We start from the raw sequence: 25088 nt of genomic DNA, 5'->3' as shown, positions 1-25088 counted from the left end.
CTTGTCTCCCGCACTAAGATCATCTCGCAGAGAAGGATCCCAGCCTAACCCTCCCTATTCTGTCCTATTCTGCAAGAAAAAACTACATTGAAGACTCAAACTCGCGATCGAGTAACTGCCGGGATCGAGGCGCAAACTCGCAACCTTGCGGATACGAGCCGAGCACTCTACCACTGAGCCAGCCGTTAAAATCTACGCTAAAAATCTTCCATTCCGAAAGCCGAAAAATTCTGAATTACGAAAAGTGTCTGGTCCCAAGGCTTTCGGATAAAAGGTTGTGCACCTGTAATACAGAGAACTAGATAAAACGTCATGCACAAAATGTCAAGATCTATTAAATAATCACAAACTCATAAAACTCTTTGCATGCATCCTAAAACCCTCAAGGAATTATAAGGGGATGTTTTTCGAGTGTTCCATAAATTCTGGGGCAATATTCAAGGATTGTAAAATGACAAATATGGTTTCAATGTTCAAAACAAAAGTATAGTTTGCAGCTCATGAACACAACCTAATATTTACAGGTTGAAGTATGCTCTGTCTGGGGAGAAGGTAATCACTCTGTCTGCCCTAGAACTGTTAATGTAATGGCTGGAATCTGTGGTAACAACGGTTGAATTATCACTGGAGATGAATACTAAACATTTGGACATTAAAGGACATCTGGACAATAAATGACATTTGGACGGGTACATGGTTAGGATAGGTTTTGGAGGATATGGGTCATTTGATGGCAGGTAGGACTAGTGTAGATGGGCCAAGCTGGTTGCATGGGAAGTTGGGCCAAAGAGCCTGTTTCCACACTATATAACTCTACAACTAAACAATGATCATACAACAATATCCAGCAAATACTGGGCTACACTTTTACAAGGAACGCAGAAATTGTAATTTGAGTTACCCGCTTCATCCACAAATTTAATTATAGCAGTATTTTACTGAGATATTCAACATTTAATCGTACTGAACAATGAAGTTAATGTATGTATTTTACAGATATCACCAAACATACTGGTATAAGACATAACTTGTTCTTTTCAGTGCATAAACAGATGTTTAAAAGGTTATCTTAATTACTGCCAGACTCTGGCACCAAGAATTGACTTTTACAAGGGAGAGGCCTCTTCCTTCAGATTTGAATTGCTGATGAACATAACAATAACAACTTTTTAAAAAATTGCTATTTGTCTACTCTCAAGTCAAGAAGAGAGGCTTAGCAGCAAGGAAATTAAGACTAATTAATGAATATGATCTGATGATAGAGATGAAATAATAGTTTTAAAAATAAATAGAGATTATCTTTCCATTACTTAGCTTGTTTTTGCCTGTTTTTTGCAATGAATTAACAATTCTAATAGACAGATCCTGTAATATGATTACATTAAGGAGATGCACAACTCAGGTAGACGGAAAAAATTACAACCTTGTCATTGATGTCCATGTAGTGTAAACAAACTGGAAAGCAAATTATGTTCACTGCTCATACAGATCTTGGATACTATGTTTCATTTACAAAACAAATTTAGAATTTTCCTTCGGCGGCGCTCACCTCCCCCTCATCCCACCCCCGCCCGCACAAGGAAAATTCTAAATTTGTTTTGTAAATGAAACCTCTCCCCTATTCCACCCTCCCAACAATGTAAACCACAATGATTTTTTGTAAATGAAACCTCCCAAGAATTTGATTAAAACAGATTTATTTTTTAAATCTCACTCCCTCCCTCCCTGCATTTCCCATCTCCCCTCCCTACTGCCCTTGAGGTGGGAGCTGCTTATCTCATTGTGATGTCATTGTAGTCTGGAACACTGCTCACGGGCAGTTTATGTAAATGAGAACCCATTGTGACATCATAGCTGCTAACTGCTACTGTGATTTTTCTCAAACTAGATTTTGTAAAGTTGAAAAATGTGAATAACTTGTAAAATGTAACATAAATCTGTAGGAAACTTGATACACCACACCACAGGACAATGGTGAGTAAGGTGGTCCAAAAATTGTAGCGCTATCATGCAACAGTTTTGCCGTAATTCAGGGCATGATGGACACGCACGCGCATACACAACTCCCCTGCCCCTCCCCCCCAGCACTGGACTTTAAAACAAATTCCAATTGCACTCCCCCTGTCTCCCCCAGCACTTATAATTCCAATTCCTCTGGCCCCTGCCCCTCCTGTGCTAGCAGGAGTAAATGTTCTATGATGGCAACATTGTTGCAGATGTCGAGGGACTGTGAGATTCCATTCCGGTGATAACTTGGTGGAAGCACAGTGTTCCTGCATTGCATCTTTGTATGGAATTTTGTTGTAAGCTGGGGCTGCAAGGATTTAACAGTAACAATCTTTTTAAAGTTGGATTTTTTAAACCTTTAAATATCAATAACGTGAAATATAACATCAAATCTGAAGGAAACTTGACAAGGGCGACGATGGGAAAAAGCTGATTAAGGTTCTGCAAAAATGATGTCGCTACTATGTACTGTTTTGGCGTAGATACAATCACACAGACACACACACCCACACGTAGAAACAAGACGACACTTTTAATAGTATATAGATAGATAACTAAATTATACTCAGTAACAAATATGATTAATTGATGAGGGAATTATTAGTATTGGGTGTCACACAAAAAAACCCCGAACATTTTATCTTATAGCATTTCCTCCATGGGTTTCATGACAATTCTCATAGGAAACCTTGTTCAGTTCCTGAATAAATTTGTTTGGATTAATTGAGCAGCATAGTATGAGATTAAGACTTAATTATGATAGATATTCTTTTATCTGCCTGAGATGCGAATTTCACCATGTCCCACATATCTACTGTTTGCAATAAAGATAAAGTCAGCAAAACATAAAATTTAATGGTCAACTTCATCTTCAAGGAAACACAGAAGAGAAAGGCTATGTTCAAGAATAGACATGACTGATCAATGCAGACTACAGCCAGAGTATGCTGTTGCTCATAATAGTTAATGGGTCAATGGTTCTTTATTATCCTTACAGCATTTCAATATTTCAGGACCAGTGTTACAACACAAAGCCCAGACTGACATTCAGAGCAACTGTGTCAGAAACAAAAGAGAAGAGCCAAGGCAAAAAAAAAACAATAGACAAGACCAATAGTAGCGGTGAACATATTTAAATTAAAACACAGGATTGGTATTTGGGACAATGGAAAAACAAGTGCCATTACCAAGATGATCTTTGAAAATTATTTTTATTTGACCAGAACAGTTCCTTTCAAAATTTTAGTCTCTCATCAACCAACCAAACAATAAATGAAATAAAAAAACTAGACCAGTGTGCATTTCACCACTGATTTAAATAAAACCAATGTACATTTTGTGCAGTCTTTCTGAACCTTAATTTGGTTCTGTAGCAAAACCCTGTTTGAATGATAGTAATCATGACTGACTGTTGAAGCAATGTATCACTATAATAAATGAACTCATACCTTTGTTTGTTTCATGTTGTTCATTACAGTGCCCAGGTCCTCTACATCAATGACAGATGCAGATTCTGTTGCATCTTCCACCCCTGATTCTTCTTCACTTGTTGTCTCAAACAGCTCTTCCTGGAAGAGAACATGCCATTAGCGATGTCATTGGGGATGTGACTATGCCAAGAAGTAGTCCAGCACTTACATGCAAAAACTAATGTTACATTAACTGCAATTTGCAGGAAGGAATAGAAATTAATATATACGGTGGCGCACAGTAGAGTTGCAGCCTTACGGCGCCAAAGACCTGGGTTCGATCCTGACTACAGGTGCTTTTCTGTACCGAGTTTGTTCATTCTCCCCGTTTCCTACCTGGGTTTTCTCTGGGAAGCTCTAGTTTCCTCCCGCACTCCAAGGACACAGGTTTTTTATGTTAACTGGCTTAGTATAAATGTAAATTATCCGTAGTGTGTGTAGGATAGTATTAGTATGCAGAGATCACTGGTTGCTGAGGAACATGGTGGACCAAAGGGCTGTAGCTCTAAACTAAAACTAAACTAAAAAAAAACATACTGGGAGAAAACTCCTCTCTCTTCATGATGACCACATATGGGAGAACATACAGCCTTGTGAATGAATGAATGAATGAATAGGTTTATTGGCCAAGTATGTACACATGCAAGGAATTTGCCTTGGTGCTCCGCTCGCAAGTAACAACACAACATACAGTAACAATGAAGAATGACACATAAAACATTAAACATTAATAATAAAACATTATAGTTTAAACGTAAATTAAATAAAATACCAGAGCAAAAGGAGGCTACAGACTTTTGGTTATTGAGTGGAGCTACTGCCCATGGAAAAAAACAGTTTTTATGTCTGGCTGAGGCGGCTTTGACAATCCGGAGTTGTATTCCAGAGGGAAGTGCTTCAAAGAGTTTGTGTCCAGGGTGAGAGGGGTGAGAGATGATCTTACCCACTCGCTTCCTGGCACTTGCAGTGTACAGTTCGTCAATTGTAGGGGGGGGGGAAAGGTTGCAGCCAAAGGTAAGTTGGGCAACGGGGTGTGGGGTAGATGGAATGCATGCAGGGAAACATTTATAGCATCACCAAGCTAAGGCAGGATCAAGCTATTTACAGCACACAATTCATTATCGAAACCCAACATAGTGATTAGGTATAAATGTGAAACCACTCCATTTATTGTTGCAAGTGGAATCAATCCTCGACCATACATAAAATTATCGGTAAGAGTTGTGAGAAGTAATGGAAATTTTTTATAAATTCACTGATATAATTAATAACCTCAATTTACCTCTCCGCTACTGTGATCATTTGGCCCTTCATCATCCTGACCAGATTTTTCTTTATGTTTCTTTTCTTTGGACTTGCATTTCCCCTTTTTGCAAGTGCCATTGCACTCTTTCTCTCCTCCTTTATCTCCTTTGAGAAGTGTATGCAGTCTGCTTAAGAACTTGGTTTGCCATCCACTGAAATCAGCTTCAATGCTGCCATGTTTGCTCTTGACCACATTGCAGTCACCCTCTCCACGGGTCATAATACGGTTGGCGCTCAACATCCACAGCCACATGTCAATATTTTTACCAACCTGCAAAGAACGTGTGCAAGGTAGTTAACAGGGACATTAGTTTATTTTACTGTTCCTAATATAACTGTGTACACAGAACGGGGCAGACGAAAAAATTCGCAAAAATAAATTTATATGCAAGAGGAAAATCGTGTAAAATGAATTCTCGGCACAGGAAAACAGAACCAGAACTCCAATGGAAATAAATTTCTCTGCAGCAGGACAGGTCAATGTCTAGGTCAGTAGTAGTGATAGGGGACTCTATAGTCAGGAGCACAGAATGGCAATTCTATGGCTGCTTGCCAGACTTCAAGATGGTGTGTTGCCTCCCTGGTGCCACGGCCAAGGATATCTCCGAGCAGGCAGAAGACTTTCTGAAAGGGGAGGGAGAGCAAGCAGTGGTTGTGGTCCATATTGGTACTGACATCGGCAGGGAGAGGGATGATGTTCTGCTACATGAATATAGGTAACCCGGCAGAAAGGTAAAGAGAAAGACCTCCAGGGTTCTAATCTCAAGATTACTCCCTGTCCCACAAACCAGTGAGAGTAGGAATAGGAGGATAAAGCAAATTAATACATGATTAAAGAGCAGATGCAGGGAGATGAGCTTCACCTATTTGGACTACAGGGAACTCCTCTGAGGCAGGGGGTGGTAGCGGAGGATTGTTTTTTTCAGATTGAAGGTCGCTGTCCAGTGGCATGCTATTCTGATGTTTGTCATTTATATTAATGCAAAGAATAGCAAAGTGTGGAGTCATGCATTTTGGTAGTTGGAATAAAAGCGTAGATTATTTTCTAAATGGGGAGAGAATCCAGAAATCGGAGGTGCAAAGGGACTTGGGATTGTTGGTGCAGGATTCCCAAAAAGTTAATTTGCAAGTCGAATCGGTAGTAAGGAAGGCAAATGCAATGCTAGCAATTATTTCAAGAGGACTATAATACAAAAACAGGGATGTAATGCTGAGGCTTTATAAGGTGCTGGTCAGTCACATTTGGAGTATTGTGAACAATTATGAGCCCCATATCTGAGGAAAGATGTGCTGGCTCTGGAGAGGGTCCAGAGGAGGTTTATGAGAATGATCCCAGGAATGAGTGGGTTAACATATGTTGAGCGTTTGATGACACTGGGCTGGAGTTTAGAATGATGAGGTGGAACCTCATTGAAACATACCAAATAGCGAAAGGCCTGAATAGAATGAATGTGGAGATGATGTTTCTTCTAGTGGGAGAGTCTAGGACCAGAGGTCATAGGTTCAGTATAAAAGGACGCTCCTTTTGGAAGGAGATGAGGAAGAATTTATTTTGTCAGAGGGTGGTGAATCTGTGGAATTCATTGCCACAGAACACTGTGAAGGCCAAGTCAATGGAGATTTTTACAGCAGAGATAGATAGCTTCTTGATTAGTATGGGTGTCAGGGGTTATGGGCAGGAGAATGGGGTTAAGAGTGGGGGAAGATAGATCAGCCAAGATTGAATGGCGGAAACTTGATGGGCCAAATAGCCTAATTCTGCTCTTATCACATGAACTTATAAATGCTATAGATGAGAATGTAGTTGTCATGATTAGTAAGTTTGCAGATTACTCAAAAATTGACAGTATAGTATTCAGTGGTGTATACATGGAATGAATTGCCAGAGAAAGTAGTAGAAGGGAGTACAATTACAACATTTAAAAGAACCTTGGATGGATATAAGGTATAGAAAAAGTTCGAAGAAATATGGGACAGGCACAGACACGTGAAACTCGCTGTTTAGGCAACTTGGTCGGCATAAATAAGTTGCACCGAAGGGCCTGTTTCTGTGCTGCATACGTAATTCTATGTCTATGTCTGTCAGACACTGACCAGGATAAAATGAAATCCCAGAAGGTATTTGGGTCTCCACATTATTATCTACTTACTTTGCAAGTAAATTCATACTTTACATCCACAGCAGAACATTGAGTCATCAATTTTTGAAAAGCAAAGGCAAGTTACTTACTGTATTGTAATGATTAATGTAAACGGAATTCCCCAAGCCAAAGACTGCATATCTCAAGCCTCTGAGGTATGTTTTGCCATATCTGAAGTCATGTGTTGCCTCTTCCAACCACTTACAGAACCATGCTGCACTTTCTGTAGGTTGTCCATCAGTGTATGTGGAAATCATGAATAGGCAGAGAGTTTTATTGGAAATCTGAACAAACAAAATGAATTTTAAATTGTTTTAAATAAACATTTTTGATCACAAAAGATATCGATATAAAATAACCTCAGTTCATCTATCATTCTCCACAGTTTACTATTCTGGGTGCAAAAACTTATATCTTCACAAATATTAAAATGATTAATTAATGTCTAGGGCTGCAAATAATACTGGGTTAGACCACACTAGAAGTATTTTTGCCAAAAGTCAACTATCTGGACTTTTATCTCATAACATCTCAATAGAGTTGAGTTTATACTAAACATTGCAGAATATTAAAAATTACAATCGGTTGTTGGAACAAAATGTTGAAATATACTAAAACATAATAAATCAAGTAAAAAACGTATTAAATTATCAAAGGACTGGACAAGCTAGATGCAGGAAAAATGTTCCCAATGTTGGGGGAGTCTAGAACCAGGGGCCACAATCTAAAAATAAAGAGGAGGCCATTTAAAACTGAGATGAGAAAAACATTTTCACCCAGAGAGTTGTGAATTTGTGGAATTCTCTGCCATAGAAGGCAGTAGAGGTCAATTCACTGGATGAATTTAAATGAGAGTTAGATAGAGCTCTAGGGGCTAGCGGAATCAAGGGGTTTGGGGAGAAGGCAGGCACGGGTTACTGATTGTGGATGATCTACCATGATCACAATGAATGGTGGTGTGGACTCGAAGAGTCAAATGGCCTCCTCCTGCACCTATTTTTTTTATGTTTTCTATGAGAACAAGTGAAACGAAGATTAAAAACTATTTCAACACAATGATATTGGCAGTTAAAAACAAGTAACAGAAAGTCAGTTGTCTTTCGGAAACCTCTGGAATGTTGTTCCTATTGGTTACAAGTACAATATTAATGAAGCTTGTATTGTTAACATTCCTCAATGTCAAACTAATGAATTGAATGAGTTTATATTTACAGTGAGGTACTAACTCTAAGAAAAAGAACTGCACCTGAACATAACATATTTTACATTCTTGAGTTTGAAGAAGAGTTTGAAGGTGCCGAGTCCCTCCAGCAATTTGTGTTTGATGCAAGATTCCAGCATCTGCAGTTCCTTTTGCCTATATTCTACATTTTGTTTCAAATGGTTCCTTTTCAAAGGCTGAAGACAATCCCAATCCAGTTCTTACTCTAAAATTAAACTTTCTGTATTCAGTACTAATTACCTGTATCATTCAGGAGGGTACAGGATATATAGGAATTTTAAAAAGACTCTCTGATGAATTAGGAAAATTTATTTTGAGTTTGGAAGGTGGAAGATGTTTTTTAATCAGAAGGTGGTAAATCTTATCTTAGATTAGATTAGATTCCTTTATTCGTCATTCAGACCTTTCGGTCTGAACGCAATCTCGTTGCCTGCAGTCATACATATAATAATAAATAACAAAACACACAATAAACACAAATTAACATCCACCACAGTGAGTTCACCAGGCACCTCCTCACTGTGATAGAGGCAAAAGTCTTAAAACGCTGTCTCTTCCCTCCTTATTCTCCCTGTGAATCTGTGAAATTCAATGCCACGGACAGTTGTTGAAGCCTTCATTCGGTATTATTAAAGCAAAGTTTGAAAGATTCTTGATTAGTATGGGTGTCAAGGGTTATTGAGGCATGAGAATGGGTTTGAGAGGGAAAGATAGATCAGCCATGATTGAATGGTGGAGCAGATGCGATGGGGCGAATTGCCTAATTCTGCTCCTATGACTTATGAACTTATGTTTTCCGTGGTGTTAGAACTATAGCAAACTAGGCATGAAATAACAAACCATCCTGCTTACTAGACAGCCACTCCAATCAATGTTACCTTTTTTCATTATTGGCAGTGTAAAAAACATCCACGTTAAATAACTAACCTCGTTTGCCAGGTTATCATCATCTGGATCATACTCCTTCAGATCAATGACTTCCACAGGTAATCCAAGTTTCTGTATAGCATCTGCAAGAATTTTGGCAAACCTCTGGAATTAAAGAATTTAACCAATAAAAAATTGGCATTCAAAATATAAAAGACATGACAAATAAAAGTTCTGCCTGCCCCATATTATCGCTTCGCAGTGTGGCCACATCCGTTTCAGCTCTGATCCAACTGTTAGCAGAATATTGTGATTTCATCCTTCACGCTATACAGATCACTCTTGGGTGAGTGACTCAATGAAAATACATATCAGAAGTCCAACCAAACTATGGACAAATCCATGTGTAAAGATTTGCTTTGATGATATGGCATGCACAATCCTCCTAGGAAGTTCCTTATGGGAACAGAGTGACATTTAATGTACAGTGACGTCCCAAAGTGCCATGTAAAAGGGATAGAGTGAGCGTGGATCTGAAATCAGAATATGTCATGTGCGGAAAAAAAATTTCAAAACGTTTTCAAACTGGGGAGACATGCCACATGTGATGGAACATAGGAAAGAAGATGCACCACTCAGTCTAGGCTAAAATGCATAGATCAAGCACATACCTTTGCAGTACCCGTCTGAGAACCAAAGAAAATCTTCACACCAGCAACATGGATTTCTTTTTCTTCTTGGACTAAATATCCATTTTGAATAATTTCCTTGGGGACATTTGGCATAATGATATCCTTTACTCCTTCCTTCTGCCGCTCAAAAGAAGTTTCAGTACATTAGCAATTTGTATATTAATCCCCAAATTTTTCACAACCGAAACTAGTCCACTTCCCAGAAACAACATGCACGCAATTCATGAAGGTACCCCCTTGCTCTTTTCAGATAAAAATAACAAGTATTTGTTATTGTTTTTTATTGTTGTTTAACACATGCTCTTTCAAAGTGGCTTGATTTTAAGACATGAATATTAATGTGCTAAAGTTAGTGCAACAAAAAACATTTAAATGTTGCATTTCTTTCTATTTTCACATTTGAAGCATCAACTAGGTTTATGTGGTCATAAGTCATGTGATAGTAGAATTAGGCTCCGCCATTCAATCATGCCTGATCTATCTTTCCCTCCTAACACCATTCTCCTGCCGTCTCCCCATAACCTCACACCAGTACTAATCAAAAATCTATCTCTGCCTTAAAAATATCCACTAACTTTGCTTCTACAGCCTTCGGTGGCAAAGAATTGTGCAGCGTCGTATTGTTGGCAATTTTCCAATCATCTGGGACCTCTCCTGTCTCTTGTGATTATTGAAATACCACTGTCAACGCCTCCACAATCCCAAAAAGCCACCTCTTTCAGATCCCTAGGATGCAGTCCATCTGGTCCAAGTGACTTATCCACCTTCAGCCCTTTCAGTTTCCCAAGCACCTTTTCCATAGTAATAGCCACTACACTATCAACCCCTGACTCTCTTGAATTTCAGGCACGTTACTGGTGTCTTCCACTGTGAAGACTGATGCAAAAAAATTATTCAACTCCTCTGCTATTTTGTTATTCCCCATTATCACTTCACCTGCACCATTCTCTAGCAGCCCAACTTCTACTCTTGCCTCTTTCTTACTCTTTATATAACTGAAGAAACTGTATTTTATACTATTGGCCAGCTTACCTTCGTATTTCATCTTTTCTCCCCATATTGCCTTTTTAGTTACCTTCTGATGCTCTTTAAAAGCTTCCCAATCCTCTGGCTTCCCATTAATCTTTGCGATGTTATATGCCTTCTCTTTTAGTTTTATACTGTCCTTGACTTCCCTTATCAGCCACAGTTGCCTCTTTCTCGCCCGAGAATCTTTCTTTCTCTTTGGCACTCATGACCAAGAGGCAAGATTCACTCCAATTTTCACACAACCATGGCCCCACAGCAGAAGCGTCCACGTCGCGGGGCTGGAAATGGGAAGTATCCTGAGCTAAGTCTGCTACCACCGTTATCTATTGCAACAAGTGATGGCTCCCACTGATTGTAACTGGAACCTTGCGTCCTTTTCAGGACGGACGATGACAGCAATGTCAACATTTGAAACATGGACACGAACGAAGAAGACTCAAACCACGCAATGAATCAGAAAATGTCAAGCATTCATTCAGCATCTTACAGCAATCATGGTAGATAGCCCAGGATGTCTGTCAAAAACATCAATCTCTTTATAACCTTATTCTATTAAAAGACGCACAACAATATCATACTTAAATGCAATTATTACCTTGTTATAGGTTTTATTTAAATAATCAAGAACTGCCCAAATCCCCATGGCAACAACAATGGAAGAGCAGATGTAGTGTCTAATGTGCCACAGCGACAGTGCGTAACTCTGCAAGGAGTTCCAGGCTTCAATATAGACTGAAAAGAGAAAACAATGAACCTCAATATCAGCTAATATAAATCTCATAATTTGCATTTCTTTTTGTTGTTCAAAAATGTCAGCCTCCAAAGGAACTTCTGCTTTACTGCAGGGTATATTTTCAAAGAAGACCCTGTTTCTTCTAGCATTAGAAACCATGTGTCACTTTTCAAATAGAATGTTTTGCAATGTTCTGTTTAACATAATCAATATTCTGGTGTTTGTTGGCAAAATGACAACCACACTTCTGTTGTGTAGGAAGGAACTGCAGATGCTGGTTAACACTGACGATAGATACAAAATGCTGGAGTAACTCAGCGGGTTGAAATATCACCCATTCCTTCTATCCAGAGATGCTGCTTCCAGTTACTCCAGCATTTTGTGTTTACCACTCATCTCTTGCCTTGCTTAAAATGTCTGAGTTGTTTTATGACATTTTCTCCCTGAATTTTACAAGCTTCTATACCACTCCCCCCTTTGCCTAGTTGAACCAAACTGTTCCCTCCAGGAACTCAGGTCTATTGGATTTAGAATAATGGAGGCGTCAATTGTGTGGGGATGGGTGAGCAGAGAGAAGGCAACATACATTTATTAAACTGTTGCTCCTCTTGCTATCTTTTGCTCCACTGAGGCGCCTACTTTCACACTAAGGCCGGAGTCCTTCACCAACAAGGGAAGGAACTGCAGATACTGGAGAAACTCAGCGGGACAGGCAGCAAGTCTGGAGAGGAGGAATCTCCACAAGGGCGGCCCGCTGAAGATGTACACTATCCCGCTGAGTTACTCCAGCATTTTTGTGTCTATCCAATGCAGGGCTGCTACTGACGCGGTGGGAAGGAGCGGGCAGGGTGGGGACTGGTCGGTCACTGCCCGGGCATCGGTAATAACGATTGTTTTAACGCCGGCCGGCGGCGGTCGGACGGAGGGGAGTTAAAGCGGCCTCACCGTCATCGCGCTGTTCCCCGCACACGGGCCCGGGGCAGAGCGACAACAACACCCCGACAGCCAGCGGCCACATGACTGCAGCTCCCGCTCCTGCCCTGCCCTGCCCAGCCGGCGGGCGGACACAAGCCCGGGGATAAGATGAAGCCAGACGATTCACAGCTTCACTTCTCCCTCAACGCCGCCATTAGGCACCACGGTGCAGGCTGGGATTCAACCAACTTTATTCAAACTTCCGACCTACACAGTGAACGACAGGGCTGTGGCTGTGGGGAATGTTGTAGAGCGGAGGGATCTAGGAGATAGACAAAGAAACTGGAGTAACTCAGCGGGACAGGCAGCATCTCAGGAGAGAAGGAATAGGTGGCGTTTCTGGTCGAGATCCTTCTTCAGTGCGAGTCAAGGAAAAGGGAAGCGAGAGATATAGACAGTGATATAGAGAGGATCTAAGTACAGGCACAGAGTTCCTTGAAAGTGGCATCTCAGGTGGTCAAAAAGGCTTTTGGCACCTTGGCCTTCATCTATCAGAGCATTGAGTATAGAAGTCGGAAGTCTATCAGTCTGAAGAAGAGTCTCGACCCGAAACATCACCTATAGGGAGGTTGCACACAACCGAGGTCACGACCCGTGACCCGTACTGTTGCCACGCAACGCCTTCTGGAGTACAAGCGGTGAACGTCAGGTAAGCACTTGCTATGGCTGCCAGTACAGCGGGCCCGTCTTCTGTCCCAGCATCCGGACTCCAGGCTGACTGGTTCCACACTTGCGGACCCCGGGCCGTCTGTCCCCGCGGCCAGTGTTTGAAACGCGGGTGTTGAAACGCCCGGCACCCGGGGGGAGGAATCACCCCGTGTGGGGTCGGGTGCCGGTGCAGCGCGGTCAATAACTGGGTGGGCGTAGGGACCAGACCAAAGATCTTTGGAGCAGACTGTCCCCAACTCTGCTGCAGCTGACGTGAACGTTGCCGGGTTTATGACCCCGTGTGTCCGCTGCCCGAAGCCACAGCCCCGCTCCACTTGGCCCCGTGTGTGTGGGTGCTGCCGACCCACAGCCCGTCACATTGGCGTGGGGAACAAATTATAACTGTTTTCATTGGTAGTAGGTTTGTAAACCAGAGGGCATACATTAAGATGACTGGCAAAAAAATCTAAAGGAGACAGAACTCTAAAATCAGTTTGTTCGTGCTTTGGATAAGAGGATTAGCCTAACATACAAAACATTCATACGGGATAAAAGTAAACGTGAACTAATTTCAGGTGTGACTATTTAATGTGTCTAATTTCCTGCCACAATGTGCATATTAGAACTTGAAGTAGATGATGTATTAATTTGGCTACTTCCACTTGTTGATTACATTTGGTTATAGATCAGATTTTTAACGTGACAAGAGCAATTTACTTGCCATCGCCACCCCTCCCCAGTGCGCAATAATTAGCTGCTGCTGAACAATATCCGCCCTGCGCTCCGGCTGAGTAGATGTTTTTTTCTCGCACGGAGTTTTACAACATTAAAGTTATTTCTCAGACAAGGAGTCGGTCCGCTTGCTGAAGGCGGATCCACAGAGAGGGTTCCGTGTTTCTCGCCGGAGCCGAGTGGGAGGGAACGGCTTCTTCGCGTGTGCGTCAGAGGTTGCGGTGACTGGAGAGAGACGGGACACGGGGAGACAGGACTGCGTTCGCAGCCGGAGTAGGGGGGCGACAGGGAGAGACGGGACCGGGCTCGCAGGCCGCGACACGGGAAAACAAGACAAGACTCGTAGGCCGGGACACACAGGGCTCTTATAGGGAGAGACAGGATCGGGTTCGTAAGCGCTGGGAATAGGGAGAGGCAGAACCGGGATCGCAGGCCGAGACAACCCACTGGAGTCGGGCCAGATCCCAGGGAAAGGCTCAGAGACTCGGGCAGCAGCAGCAGCAGCAGCGCCGCCGCCATCACTGTCCACCCGGGAGGCGTCTATTGACCGCCGGCTAAGTCCGCCCTCTCCCCCGACAAAATGTCCATCTTCACCCCCACCAACCAAATCCGACTGACCAATGTGGCGATCGTCCGCATGAAGAGAGCGGGCAAACGCTTTGAAATCGCCTGCTACAAGAACAAAGTCATGAGCTGGAGGAATGGAGCGTGAGTATTGGGAGGGACCCCAACACTGTGTGAACATTATGAAAAATGTATAATAGGGTGATTTCACCAAAGGTCAAATGAGCGTAGATCCCCCCCCTCACGTGACCGAAAAATTTAACTGGAGGACATATGTCACTTCGGTACATGTTAGTGAATGGGGAAACACGCACTTTCACACCCGTTAAAAACATGGAAAACGGCCGATTTTTGAGCTGAAATTTTCTGTGCTAGTCAGGGTGACCGTGAAGCACAGCGACCTAAATTTTCAGGCAAAAAAAAAGATAGAAAGTAAGGTAATTACAAGAGGGAACTGAAGGTGGAAAAACAGCGGAAGTGAACAGCCGACATTTGCCGTTAAGATTTAAAGGTCCAAAATATCGGGAATTATCGCGTTTGCTCGCTGAATTTCATCAAAAGTAAGGCATTATTAACTTACTTTTGATGAAATTCAGTGAGCAAACACGATAATTCCCGATATTTTGGACCTTTAAATCTCCACGGCAAATGGCTGCTAAGCACTTCCGCTGGATTGGCACCTTCAGTTACCTCTTGTAATTACCTTACTTTCTATCTTTTTTTTTGCCTGAAAATTTAGGTCGCTGTCCTTCACGGTCACCCCGACTAGCACAGAAATTTTCAGCTCAAAAATCGGCCGTTTTCCATGTTTTTAACGGGTGTGAAAGTGCGTGTTTCCCCATTCACTAACATGTACCGAAGTGACATATGTCCTCCAGTTAAATTTTTCGGTCACGTGAGGGGGGATCTACGCTCATTTGACCTTTGGTGAAATCACCCTATAAATAACTGGATTGGCTTGCTAAAATCACTCAATATATAATATGAAAGGAATGTTGAATGCTTTTCAGAAGGGCATTTGTAGAAAGAGATTCATTTCTGTAACAGTGCACTGTTCAGTGAAAGTTTTTTCAAAAGAGAAATTTAGGTAGGATTTTGTCAACTAAAAATGTGGTTTACAGTTGGACCAAATCAAGTATGAGCATCTGACTTTCATTCTGAATCCAAGGAAAGAGCAGGGAATGTGATGTTGGGTGTTTTTAAATAATGTTACCTTATTGGATAGTTAAAAAAGTGAAACGTGGGTTATTTAAAAAATAAATATTTGTGTAGTTTCATTCCGTGTATTTACGAACATAGCTTGTTATCTCAACTACTCTTATTATTTTCAGTGAAAAGGATCTCGATGAAGTTCTTCAGACACACACGGTATTTACTAATGTATCGAAAGGACAGGTGACAAAGAAGGAGGATTGTATTGCAGCTTTTCAGACAGATAATCTGACTGACATTTGTAAGCAGGTGTGTTTTGAGAAGGTTTGCTAAAGAAATAAGTTGCTTTGGAAAATATTGCTGCCAAAATATTTAACATTAACTTTTAAATACATTTTGTCTGCAAAATGTTTTAAATTGACTGGAAAAAAATCTATACCAATAATCAGTGACGATATTCGCAGTAAGACTGAACAATATACATACAACCATAAATTAACCCATATATAAATGAGATTTATAAAAATAAAAAAAACATAATAACATAAATAGTTATTTCCATATTCTGTGTTATAAAGAACTATAGATGTAATTTCAGCCCATAGGATCAGTGCTGGCATACAGAACAACCCTATTCTTCCATTCATTTTTTGCCTATAGCCTCTTCCCCACACACTCCCACCCACTGCACCAGAATCTACCACTCGCTTGGTGTAATTTACAATGGTCAATTAACCTACAAGCCTAGATGCCTTTGGGATGTGGAGAGAAACTGAATGAAACCCGTGCAGGCATTGGGGAACATGTAAATTCCACATAGATAGCACCCAAGATCTGGATTAAACCTGGTTGTTGGAGATATGAGATAGCCATATGACGCTGTGTTACCCATGCATAATTGAAGGTATAATATTTTAAATGGTACATTAAGATCATAATACATAAGAGCAGAATTAGGCCATTCGGCCATTGACTCTGCTCTGCCATTCGATCATGGGTGATCCATTTTTCCTCTTCTACCCTGATGCCCCTGCCTTCTTCCTGTAACCTTTGACACCCCCCGCTTTAAAAAGCAAAACATGTCCAATACATGGCTAATTTGGATTCCCAAGACATTTAATTGCATCCATGATTTTGTTTTTAAATGAAAGGGATGGTTACAGGGTAATGGTTGGGTATTGTTAATCCTAAATTCTAAAATTTCAAGTTGTAGAATCTTATAGTTTGCACACACAAGTAGTGGCGATGGGTTTCGCGTTGCTGCGGATTATAGTCTAGATTCTGGCCAAGTAGAAGGAAAAGCCAGTCTAAAAAAAAGTGTTCTGACCTAAACGTCACCTATTTTTCTCCAAAGATGCTGCTTGACCCGCTGAGTTAAATGAAGGTTTCTAATAGAAAAGGATCATTTTTTAAATCCAAGGTTGCAAAAGTAAAATGACTTGCATGACTTATTGCTGTGTATTTGTGCTGCTGGTGGCTGGAGTGCTAAATCAGAGTTTTCGTAACAGTGACAGTCTGTACTTAAATTTAGGACTAGGGGGGCAGCAGTGCGTTTGTAAGTGCTAGAGAGGGACAAGATTGGAGGTTAAAGCTGCCTGTGTGCAATCACCTAAGTTGGAATAATAATTAATATTTCTGTTTCCATGCACCTGCACTCCTAGATCCCTCTGCACTACAACAATCCCCAGAGGCCTAACATTCACTATGTAGGTCCTGCCCTTGTTAGACATCCCAAAATTCAAGACCTCACACGTCTCTGTATTAAATGTGGAAAGTTTTTTATTTTGTAAATAATCAAAAGGCTTTAATATTTTACCTTTCTGGAAATTCCACAATGAGGGTTAGAGTTTGAATCGGCCCTAATCAGGTTAGATCAGAAATTGCCTCTTGTATGAGAGTGAGATAGCCAAATTGTGGAAAAGTGTACATTATCAGATTAGTTTAGTTTTAGTTTTAGTTTAGTTTGTCACGTGTACTAAGGTACAGTAAAGAGATTTTTATATTTTTATTTGGTATTTTGTCCATTCTTCGGTCTGAGACTAACATTGTAACATGACATTGAGAACTAACTAGAAATAATCCAGAAATATGTCAAACTGAAAATTGCTATTCTACAAATTTCCTTTAATGTCACAGCAAAAACTGATTGATATATTTTGGAACGTGAATAAATTGAATCTGGATTATCCCATTTCTATCTGCCCCAGAAGTACCTCTAACCAATAATGCTGTAATGTAACAAATGGTTATGGTGAGAAATGCTGATAAAAATTAATACTGATCTCTCCAGGTAATTTAGAATTATGTCATTTAATAGTTTTTCTTTAAATCAAATTCAATGTCAACTATAAATACATATATTAATGTTTTTCAGATTTTGGCAAAGGGTGAATTGCAAGTATCTGATAAGGAGCGGCATGCACAGCTCGAACAGATGTTCCGAGACATAGCGACTATCGTAGTAGAGAAGTGTGTCAACCCTGAAACAAAGAGACCATATACCGTGAACCTAATAGAGCGTGCCATGAAAGACATTCACTACTCTGTGAAGGCCAACAAGAGCACAAAGCAGCAGGTAGATTAGCACAAATTACTTGAGTAAGGAAGAATTGCACTTGAATTTAAAGATATCATTAAGTCAGAATGAACATTCTGATTTTTACAGTAACAAGACAATTCCAAATGGTAGGTCTGGATCTGACAATAAGTATTATTTTATCTGATTTGACAGGTTTAATTTACTGCTTTGTAAATTTTGTTTCAGCTTACTTGATTTACTTTGTTACCATTGGTTGCTTTAACTTTTGGAGTAAAATGAAAATAGCTGTTCGTTGAGAGATATGTGGTTGTTAAATATTTTAATATTTGGTTAGTATTCAGACTTTTCAAAACTAAGGAATTCAAACTGTTCTATGGTATTATTCTTAGGGTTTGAATGTTGGAAAGAATATCTATTTATCACCACTAGTTGACGAGGTTTCAAAGGTATTTTATTGTCACGTGCACCAATTAAGGTACAGTGATATGCAAATTACCATACAGCCATACTAAAAAAAGCAACAAGACACACAACTCCATAAAAGTTCATATTTACTTCCACCACAGCAGATTCCCCACATTCCCCACTGTGATGGAAGGCAATAAAATCAAATCTTCCCTCATTTTTCTCCCGCGGTTGAGCAGTCTAATCATCAGTCGGGGCGATCGAATCCCCCGCGTCAGAGCAGTCGAAGCTCCTACGGCTTCGAGTTCCTGAAGTTGGTCTCTGACTAGAAACCGCAAGCTCCATGATGTTATAGTCCGCCGGTACCCGCAGTAGAGTTCAGAGGTCGATCCCTGGCAAAGGGATCGCGAGCTCCGCGATATTAAATTCTGGCAGCTTCTGCGGTGGAGCTCTTGAAGTCGGACACCAGCAAAGGCCTCGATGTTGGGCCGCAGTGCGGACAGAGATACGATACGGAAAAAAATTGCATCTCCGTGGAGGTAAGATATTAGAAAAAGTTTCCACCTCACCCCCATAAAAACAAGCTAAAGAACACTAAAAACATCCATTTAAAACACACTAAAAAAACAACAAAGAAGAAAGGGACAGACAGACTGTTGGCAAGGCAGCCATGGCTGGCACCACCCGGTGGTAGTGGTCTTTTATGAAAGATATAACCACATTTTGCCTCTGAGGTGCTGGAGAAGCAGGAAATGCTCCTTCCCTACATTGAGAAGTTATGGGCAAAATATTTCAAGCAGTTTGTGAGATTGCTGCATTTTTCTTTGAAAGATTCCAAGATGCTATCCTTGACCCTTTTCCTCCGTTCATCTGGTAAATTCTTCCTGAAAGTGACCTTAGATAATTGATAATTATTCTTTTGAGAATTTTGTAACCGATTTAGTAGATTGACGAGAACTACGTTATTGGAAGCCTCTTTCCATCCAATAAAGGATGGAAAGAGGCTGAAGTGCTAGTTTTCAGATAAAAACTTTGACCTAGACCCCATTTGGACTGCTCAGTTGCATATATTACACAATCATGGTGCTGCATGCAAATGTTCTTTCCAGTGTGCTTGTCAGCATTCAATTCTCAGGTCTTTCATTTTCACCTAAAAATTAGGAACCTCATTTGACTATATTTCAAAAGTAGTCCAGTGTTATAACCTGCAGTAGGAAATGGAGAGTGCATCTTAAGTGTTATTCAAGTGAAACATTTGTATAAAATGCACTTGTAAAGGAAGCAGTCTATTATAGCAGGTATGATTCCATTGAGCATGGATATTTTTTGATTAACATGCCCACATTTAAATGTTGGTACTGCAGTGTAATTAAATCTGGATTGGCTTGTATGTGGCTTTCTCTTCAAAATGTATTGACATTACCTTAGCTTCTCAGTTAGCAAGTAAGTAATGAAATGGAAGTACAGCAGGCAGTGAAGAAAGCTAATCGCAAGAGGATTTGAGATTAGGAGCAAGGAGGTCCTACTGCAGTTGTATAGGGCCCTGGTGAGTCTGCACCTGGAGTATTGTGTGCAATTTTGGTCTCCTAATTTGAGGAAGGACATTATTGCTATTGAGGGAGTGCAGCGTAGGTTTACCAGGTTAATTCCTGGGATGGCGGGACTGACTTGATGAAAGAATGGGTCGACTGGGCTTGTATTCACTGGAATTTAGAAGGATGAGATGGGATCTTATGGTAACATATAAAATTCTTAAAAGGTTGGACAGGATGGATGCAGAAAAAATGTTCCTGATGTTGGGGGAATCCAAAACCAGGGGGTCACAGTTTAAGAATAGGCATAGGCCTTTTAGGACTGAGATGAGGAAAAACTTCTTCACCCAGAGAGTTGTGAATCTGTGGAATTGTCTGCCACAGAAGGCAGTGGAACCCAATTCACTGGATGTTTTCAAGAGAGAGTTAGATTTAGCTCTTGGGGCTAAAGGAATTAAGGGATATGGGGGAAAAGTAGGAATGGGGTACTGATTTTAGATCATCAGTCATGATCATATTGCTGGCTCGAAGGGCCAAATGGCCTATTCCTGCACCTATTTGTCTATGTTTTCTATGTTCAATGTTCCTATTACACAGAAGAGTAGGTACTGACAATGTATGCTTTCATACATAAAGGCATTGGAAGTAATCCGATTACTCAAGGAGAGTATGCAGATCGAACGTGCTCACATGAGACTTCGACTTAGGATTCCAATAAAGGATGGAAAGAGGCTGAAGGACAAACTGAAGCCACTAATAAAAACAATGGAAAGTGAGGAATTTGCTGAAGATTTGGATATTGTAAGTGTTTCATATTTATTTATTTATTTATTGGAGCAGCATGATCAATACACTTGGTTTGAAGGTTCTGTAATAATGTTTTATTCCAGTTTTTCCCAAACATTGATATTGTATTTCTATATATCTCTAGCAACCAAGGTAAATCATTGAACCTAAACACTAATGGATGAAATCACAGCAAGGATCTCATCAATGTGTGGCTAAGGAATTTGTGTGGAGAGGAGCTTCATTGTATATAAATCATAGGGGATTTTTTTCCATGAAAAGTGGTGCCTGTACGAGATGGACAGGTTACACTGGAACTGGAGGAGCACCAATATCCTGGCAGGGAAATTTCATTGTGCTATTTGAGAGAGTTTAAACTAGCCTTGCAGTGGAGTGGGACCCAAAGCAATAGAGGCTGGAGGGGAAATAGAGCCTTCTAAGGTAGCTCTGTCAGGCAGGAATTAGAGGAGCAAATATGTAAATTAGATATCTTAAGAATAGGGTCGTCAAAGGTGATTTTTAATTTCTCAAACTTAAGTGTCCAGGAATGTTTTCTTAATATAAAGAGGCCCCTTCTGGAGTAGAACATTTCATTATGGAATGAGGCAGTGAAGTGACTGAAGTGGCAGTCGGGACATGTCTTTTTTTGTGTTCTCTGGTTTACTACGATTCACATCTTGCATATGAACAATTAGCCACTAGGTAGAAATAAAATTGAAATATTTAGTGAGGGGGAAAGATTTGAGATCAAATATTGTTTTGTTTCCAATTTATCTTTATTTTTTGTTTAGGTATGTTTGATTGATCCTGGTTGCTTCAGAGAAATTGATGAACTAATTCGACATGAAACAAAAGGAAAGGCTTCCCTGGAAGTTCTCAGCTTAAAGGAGGTGGAAGAAGGAGATGAAAAACTTGAATAAGTTGCTCATGAAAGCTTTAGTCCAGCTGCTGAACTATGTTTAAGTATTCTTAATACACACAAGTACCAATAAATATTCACTTGATTTATGTGCACAATGACTATTGGTTTCAATGGAACCCCAAAAGGAATAAATTGGCAGTTAATGTTTTAATCCTCGAACCACTTGATGTTCTTTACAGCAGTATTCTCCTTGAGTTTTTCTCCTTGTATTTAATTAAATTGTTTCAAGCCTCTAAAATTGGCTGGTGGATTGATATTTCTTGTAAATTCACATAACAGTAAATCCAACAGAAATTGTATCACATTGGCTTGTGGCAATACATTGGAGGCAGAAGTGTCACTTACTGCAAAATATTTACACTCATTCTAGTTGAAGTGTACCTCCAATTGAAGAAAATGATATGCTTGACAAGAAAACTTATTTCTCATTCAATAGTCAGTATCTGTAGCTAGCCACATTGTGGGGGGGGGGGGGGGGGGGGGGGGGCCTTAATTTGACAAGAATAAGAAAGGTTTTATACAAACTCAAATATAAATTATGCAGGAAAGCCCATTGGTGATGGCAATTTTTTTCCTTTCCCAGTGGCCAGATAGACAAATCTATCAATTTATGTATAATGTTATAAATATTTAGTACAGAGAAACTTTAACAAAAGATTATGGATATACAGTTTATTGAATATACAGTTCAGGAATATACAAATCAATTTACAGTTCTCCTTATTTCCTGATACAGGTGTAAGGAAGTTTGCATACATCCTGGAAATAATGCAGAAAAATACAATTACCACTTTCTAATGGAATACAAATTAAATAAATTTGTACAAACTTGGACAATAAATTGTTAGGTAAAAAGCAGCAAATTTTAAAAAATATAAAAGGTTAAAACAAAGACATTAAAGGGACTGGCAATGTTTATAATGTTCTTTAACCTTGCTTCAAGACAGTACCGCTGTATGCAGTGCATAAAGTACTGACATGCTCCTAACATACCAGAAGCGCCCACCATTGGTTTTAAAGTTAATTGATAGTTTAGAAGTGCAAAGGTTTGTGTATTCCATAAAATTAACATGATTAAATAAAAATCTTTGGTTAGTGATATCAATGGAACCAAATATATAATTGCTTTTATTGATAAGACCAAACAAAATATCCATCCACATGAACATGTTTCATGGGAATACTTAGCATGCTCAAATATAGCATTCCAATAATTTTGTTAATGGCTTGTCTTACGTTCGTGTTACCCATTTTCCACAGTTGTCTTTCCCCAAAACAAGATGTACCTTATACAGATGGTTCTTTTTAGATACTTGGAATTAGGATCAACACAAACCGTCCGTCAATAATGTTAGCATGTCAAGCAGGAATCTGGCTTTCCTAAAGTGATGAAACCAACATTACACCCCGTTGTCTCCCCCAACGCCATTTAGCATTAAATTCAGGACTCGTATTTGCTCAATAGATTGTGTCACTAGCCATCTACAAAGATTAAACCCAAACAATTTATAAATTTTAACTTTACAATACTAATAAAAAATTATAGTTGTGGAATTTATGCATTTTTTATATTGAAAGTCCCTGGTTGTACAGTACCATGGAGCACCAAATCTAATTCCAGCACACTTCATAGTTAATGCACGAGAAGTGATGCCTATATTCATTCTAATCTACAAGGCTCAGTACCAGCCAGCATAGTGCAGTTATCCACTGACTGATTATGGAGGTCACATTATCTGTTGTGTCTGAATGTTAAAAATTCAGTATTTATGTATTTTTGGGGGGGGGGGGGGGGTAATGCTACCAAACAGTTGGCTAAAAAAAGGAAGCTGTGTGCTTAGTTTCGGCAAGTCACAATTTTTTTTAAAGAAAATAAAGTCAAAGCATATGTTTTAAATTCTCATTTTTCCCCAAGAGGTTATTTTGGCATTGTAAGCTGTACAAGAGAAACAGTTTTACAGGAAAAAATGTGTTCAGGTGAAATTTAAAAAGGCAAATCAGTTTCTCACATTGCTGCTAATATTTCTAAAACAAAAATGTAGACCTATAAAATAAAAGTTCCATCCACTTTGAAAAAGAAAATTGACATCAAATCACGCTGCTCCTGTGTTTCTTCATGTGAATTAAAAATGGCTCCTTTTAGAGAATCTTGCATTTTCAATAACAGGAGTTCTTTCCCACATTAATTTTCCACCAGTCACAAAACACAAGGAAAGTCAAAAACTGCAGATGCTGGAAATCGCAAATAAAACCAGAAAATGCAGGTAACAGCAGGTCAGACTATATGTTTGGAAAATAAAAGTAAGAGTGTTTCAGTTCTGTGATATTTCATCAAAACCACAAAATTGTTTCATTTGTCTGTTTCGATAAAGATTCTTCAAGCTGTTCGCCTTCCCACAGATGTGGCCTGTGTTCACAGCATTTTCTGCTTTTAAAACCATCATTATTCTTGGTTAAGAATGAACATTCTCATAATTGAATCTTTGCAAAAATGCACATTCCTGGGTAGAAATGCCAAACTATACACCCAGTACATTTGAATTGACTGGGAACCTGATTTTTTTTTGTTTCTTCCCTCCAACAATTCAATGGAAACCAAATTAGTGTGCAAAGTCCATACATAAAAATCATGCGAACCTGCTTGAATCCTTTTCAAGCAAAAACGTAAGATATTGAATTCATCTTTTTATAGCTCTAATAATATTTTTCTGAATAAAATGTCATTGAAAAATGAATAATGGACATGCACTAAAAGGATAATTTTAACTTCACCAGGTCAAAAAGGTGAGTGCAATAAACAAAATAATCTGGTTACAGGGAAGATAGGATCTGATTTTATAATTTTGTCAGAATTTAAAAGGTCTATTGGTGTCCATGGTTGTGTAACCACCAATCCAATGCATCCCATGTGCATCGGTCTGAAGGGACCCCACCCAAAGCATCACCTATCCATGTTCTCCAGAGATGCTGCCTGGACCCGTCGAATTACTCCAGCATTATGACCTTTTTGTTAATCAGCATCTGCAGTTCCTCGTTTCAACATTTTTCTACATTCCATGTGCACTTGTTTACAGGTATGGTCATATGTTCTATATTTGACCTTATAACATGTCTAATTAAACTGAGTTATAGATGAATAACATATTCTGGTACATTCATACTATTATCATTTTCAATGTTAACATATTGAATTGTTAACATTAATCTAATTACAAATATAGTTTAATGGAGTTTTAAATAGCTGCAAATTACATGGGTTTGCTTTTCATTAGGAAGCAATGGCTTTGTGTAATACTTCAATACAGTCCCACCAAAGTAATGTTAAATAAAACGCAAAATGAAGAACATTGAAATAAAATGGTGGAAAT

General features: G+C 39.7%; 2 protein-coding genes across 3 annotated transcripts in view; one reads left to right on the top strand and one right to left on the bottom strand.

The window, feature by feature from the left end:
- The window catches only part of tyw1 (tRNA-yW synthesizing protein 1 homolog (S. cerevisiae)), a 117036-nt gene extending 104303 nt beyond the window's left edge, over window positions 1-12733 (bottom strand). The window contains exons 1-7 of one of the 2 annotated variants that reach the window (XM_055658046.1): window positions 12411-12733; window positions 11328-11464; window positions 9683-9817; window positions 9072-9176; window positions 7012-7206; window positions 4759-5052; window positions 3456-3575 (exon numbers count right to left, since the gene is read on the bottom strand). In XM_055658046.1, the coding sequence (XP_055514021.1) occupies window positions 3456-3575; window positions 4759-5052; window positions 7012-7206; window positions 9072-9176; window positions 9683-9817; window positions 11328-11464; window positions 12411-12483 (1059 nt within the window). In that variant the 5' untranslated portion in view covers window positions 12484-12733. Of the gene's footprint in view, window positions 1-3455; window positions 3576-4758; window positions 5053-7011; window positions 7207-9071; window positions 9177-9682; window positions 9821-11327; window positions 11465-12410 lie in introns of both variants that reach the window. The other variant, XM_055658045.1, reaches the window with a different exon arrangement.
- Window positions 12734-14033: 1300 nt separating this feature from the next.
- Window positions 14034-21958, top strand: sbds (SBDS ribosome maturation factor). The gene is made up of 5 exons (XM_055658047.1): window positions 14034-14528; window positions 15716-15845; window positions 17911-18111; window positions 20649-20813; window positions 21590-21958. Exons 1-5 carry the CDS (start codon window positions 14401-14403, stop codon window positions 21716-21718), a joined length of 753 nt encoding a protein of 250 aa, XP_055514022.1. The 5' UTR covers window positions 14034-14400; the 3' UTR covers window positions 21719-21958.
- The last annotated feature ends 3130 nt before the right edge of the window (window positions 21959-25088 follow it).

The sequence above is a fragment of the Leucoraja erinacea genome, chromosome 28, assembly GCF_028641065.1.
Source record: "Leucoraja erinacea ecotype New England chromosome 28, Leri_hhj_1, whole genome shotgun sequence".
Classification (NCBI taxonomy): domain Eukaryota; kingdom Metazoa; phylum Chordata; class Chondrichthyes; order Rajiformes; family Rajidae; genus Leucoraja; species Leucoraja erinaceus.
This window is presented reverse-complemented; position numbering and strand designations above follow the sequence as displayed.

Coding starts and splice junctions, on each gene's coding strand:
- sbds (XM_055658047.1), top strand. CDS start 14,401: ATGTCCATCTTCACCCCCACCAACCAAATCCGACTGACCAATGTGGCG. Junction 18,112..20,648: donor ACAAGAGCACAAAGCAGCAG/GTAGATTAGCAC, acceptor TCATACATAAAG/GCATTGGAAGTAATCCGATT. Junction 20,814..21,589: donor TTGCTGAAGATTTGGATATT/GTAAGTGTTTCA, acceptor TTTTTTGTTTAG/GTATGTTTGATTGATCCTGG.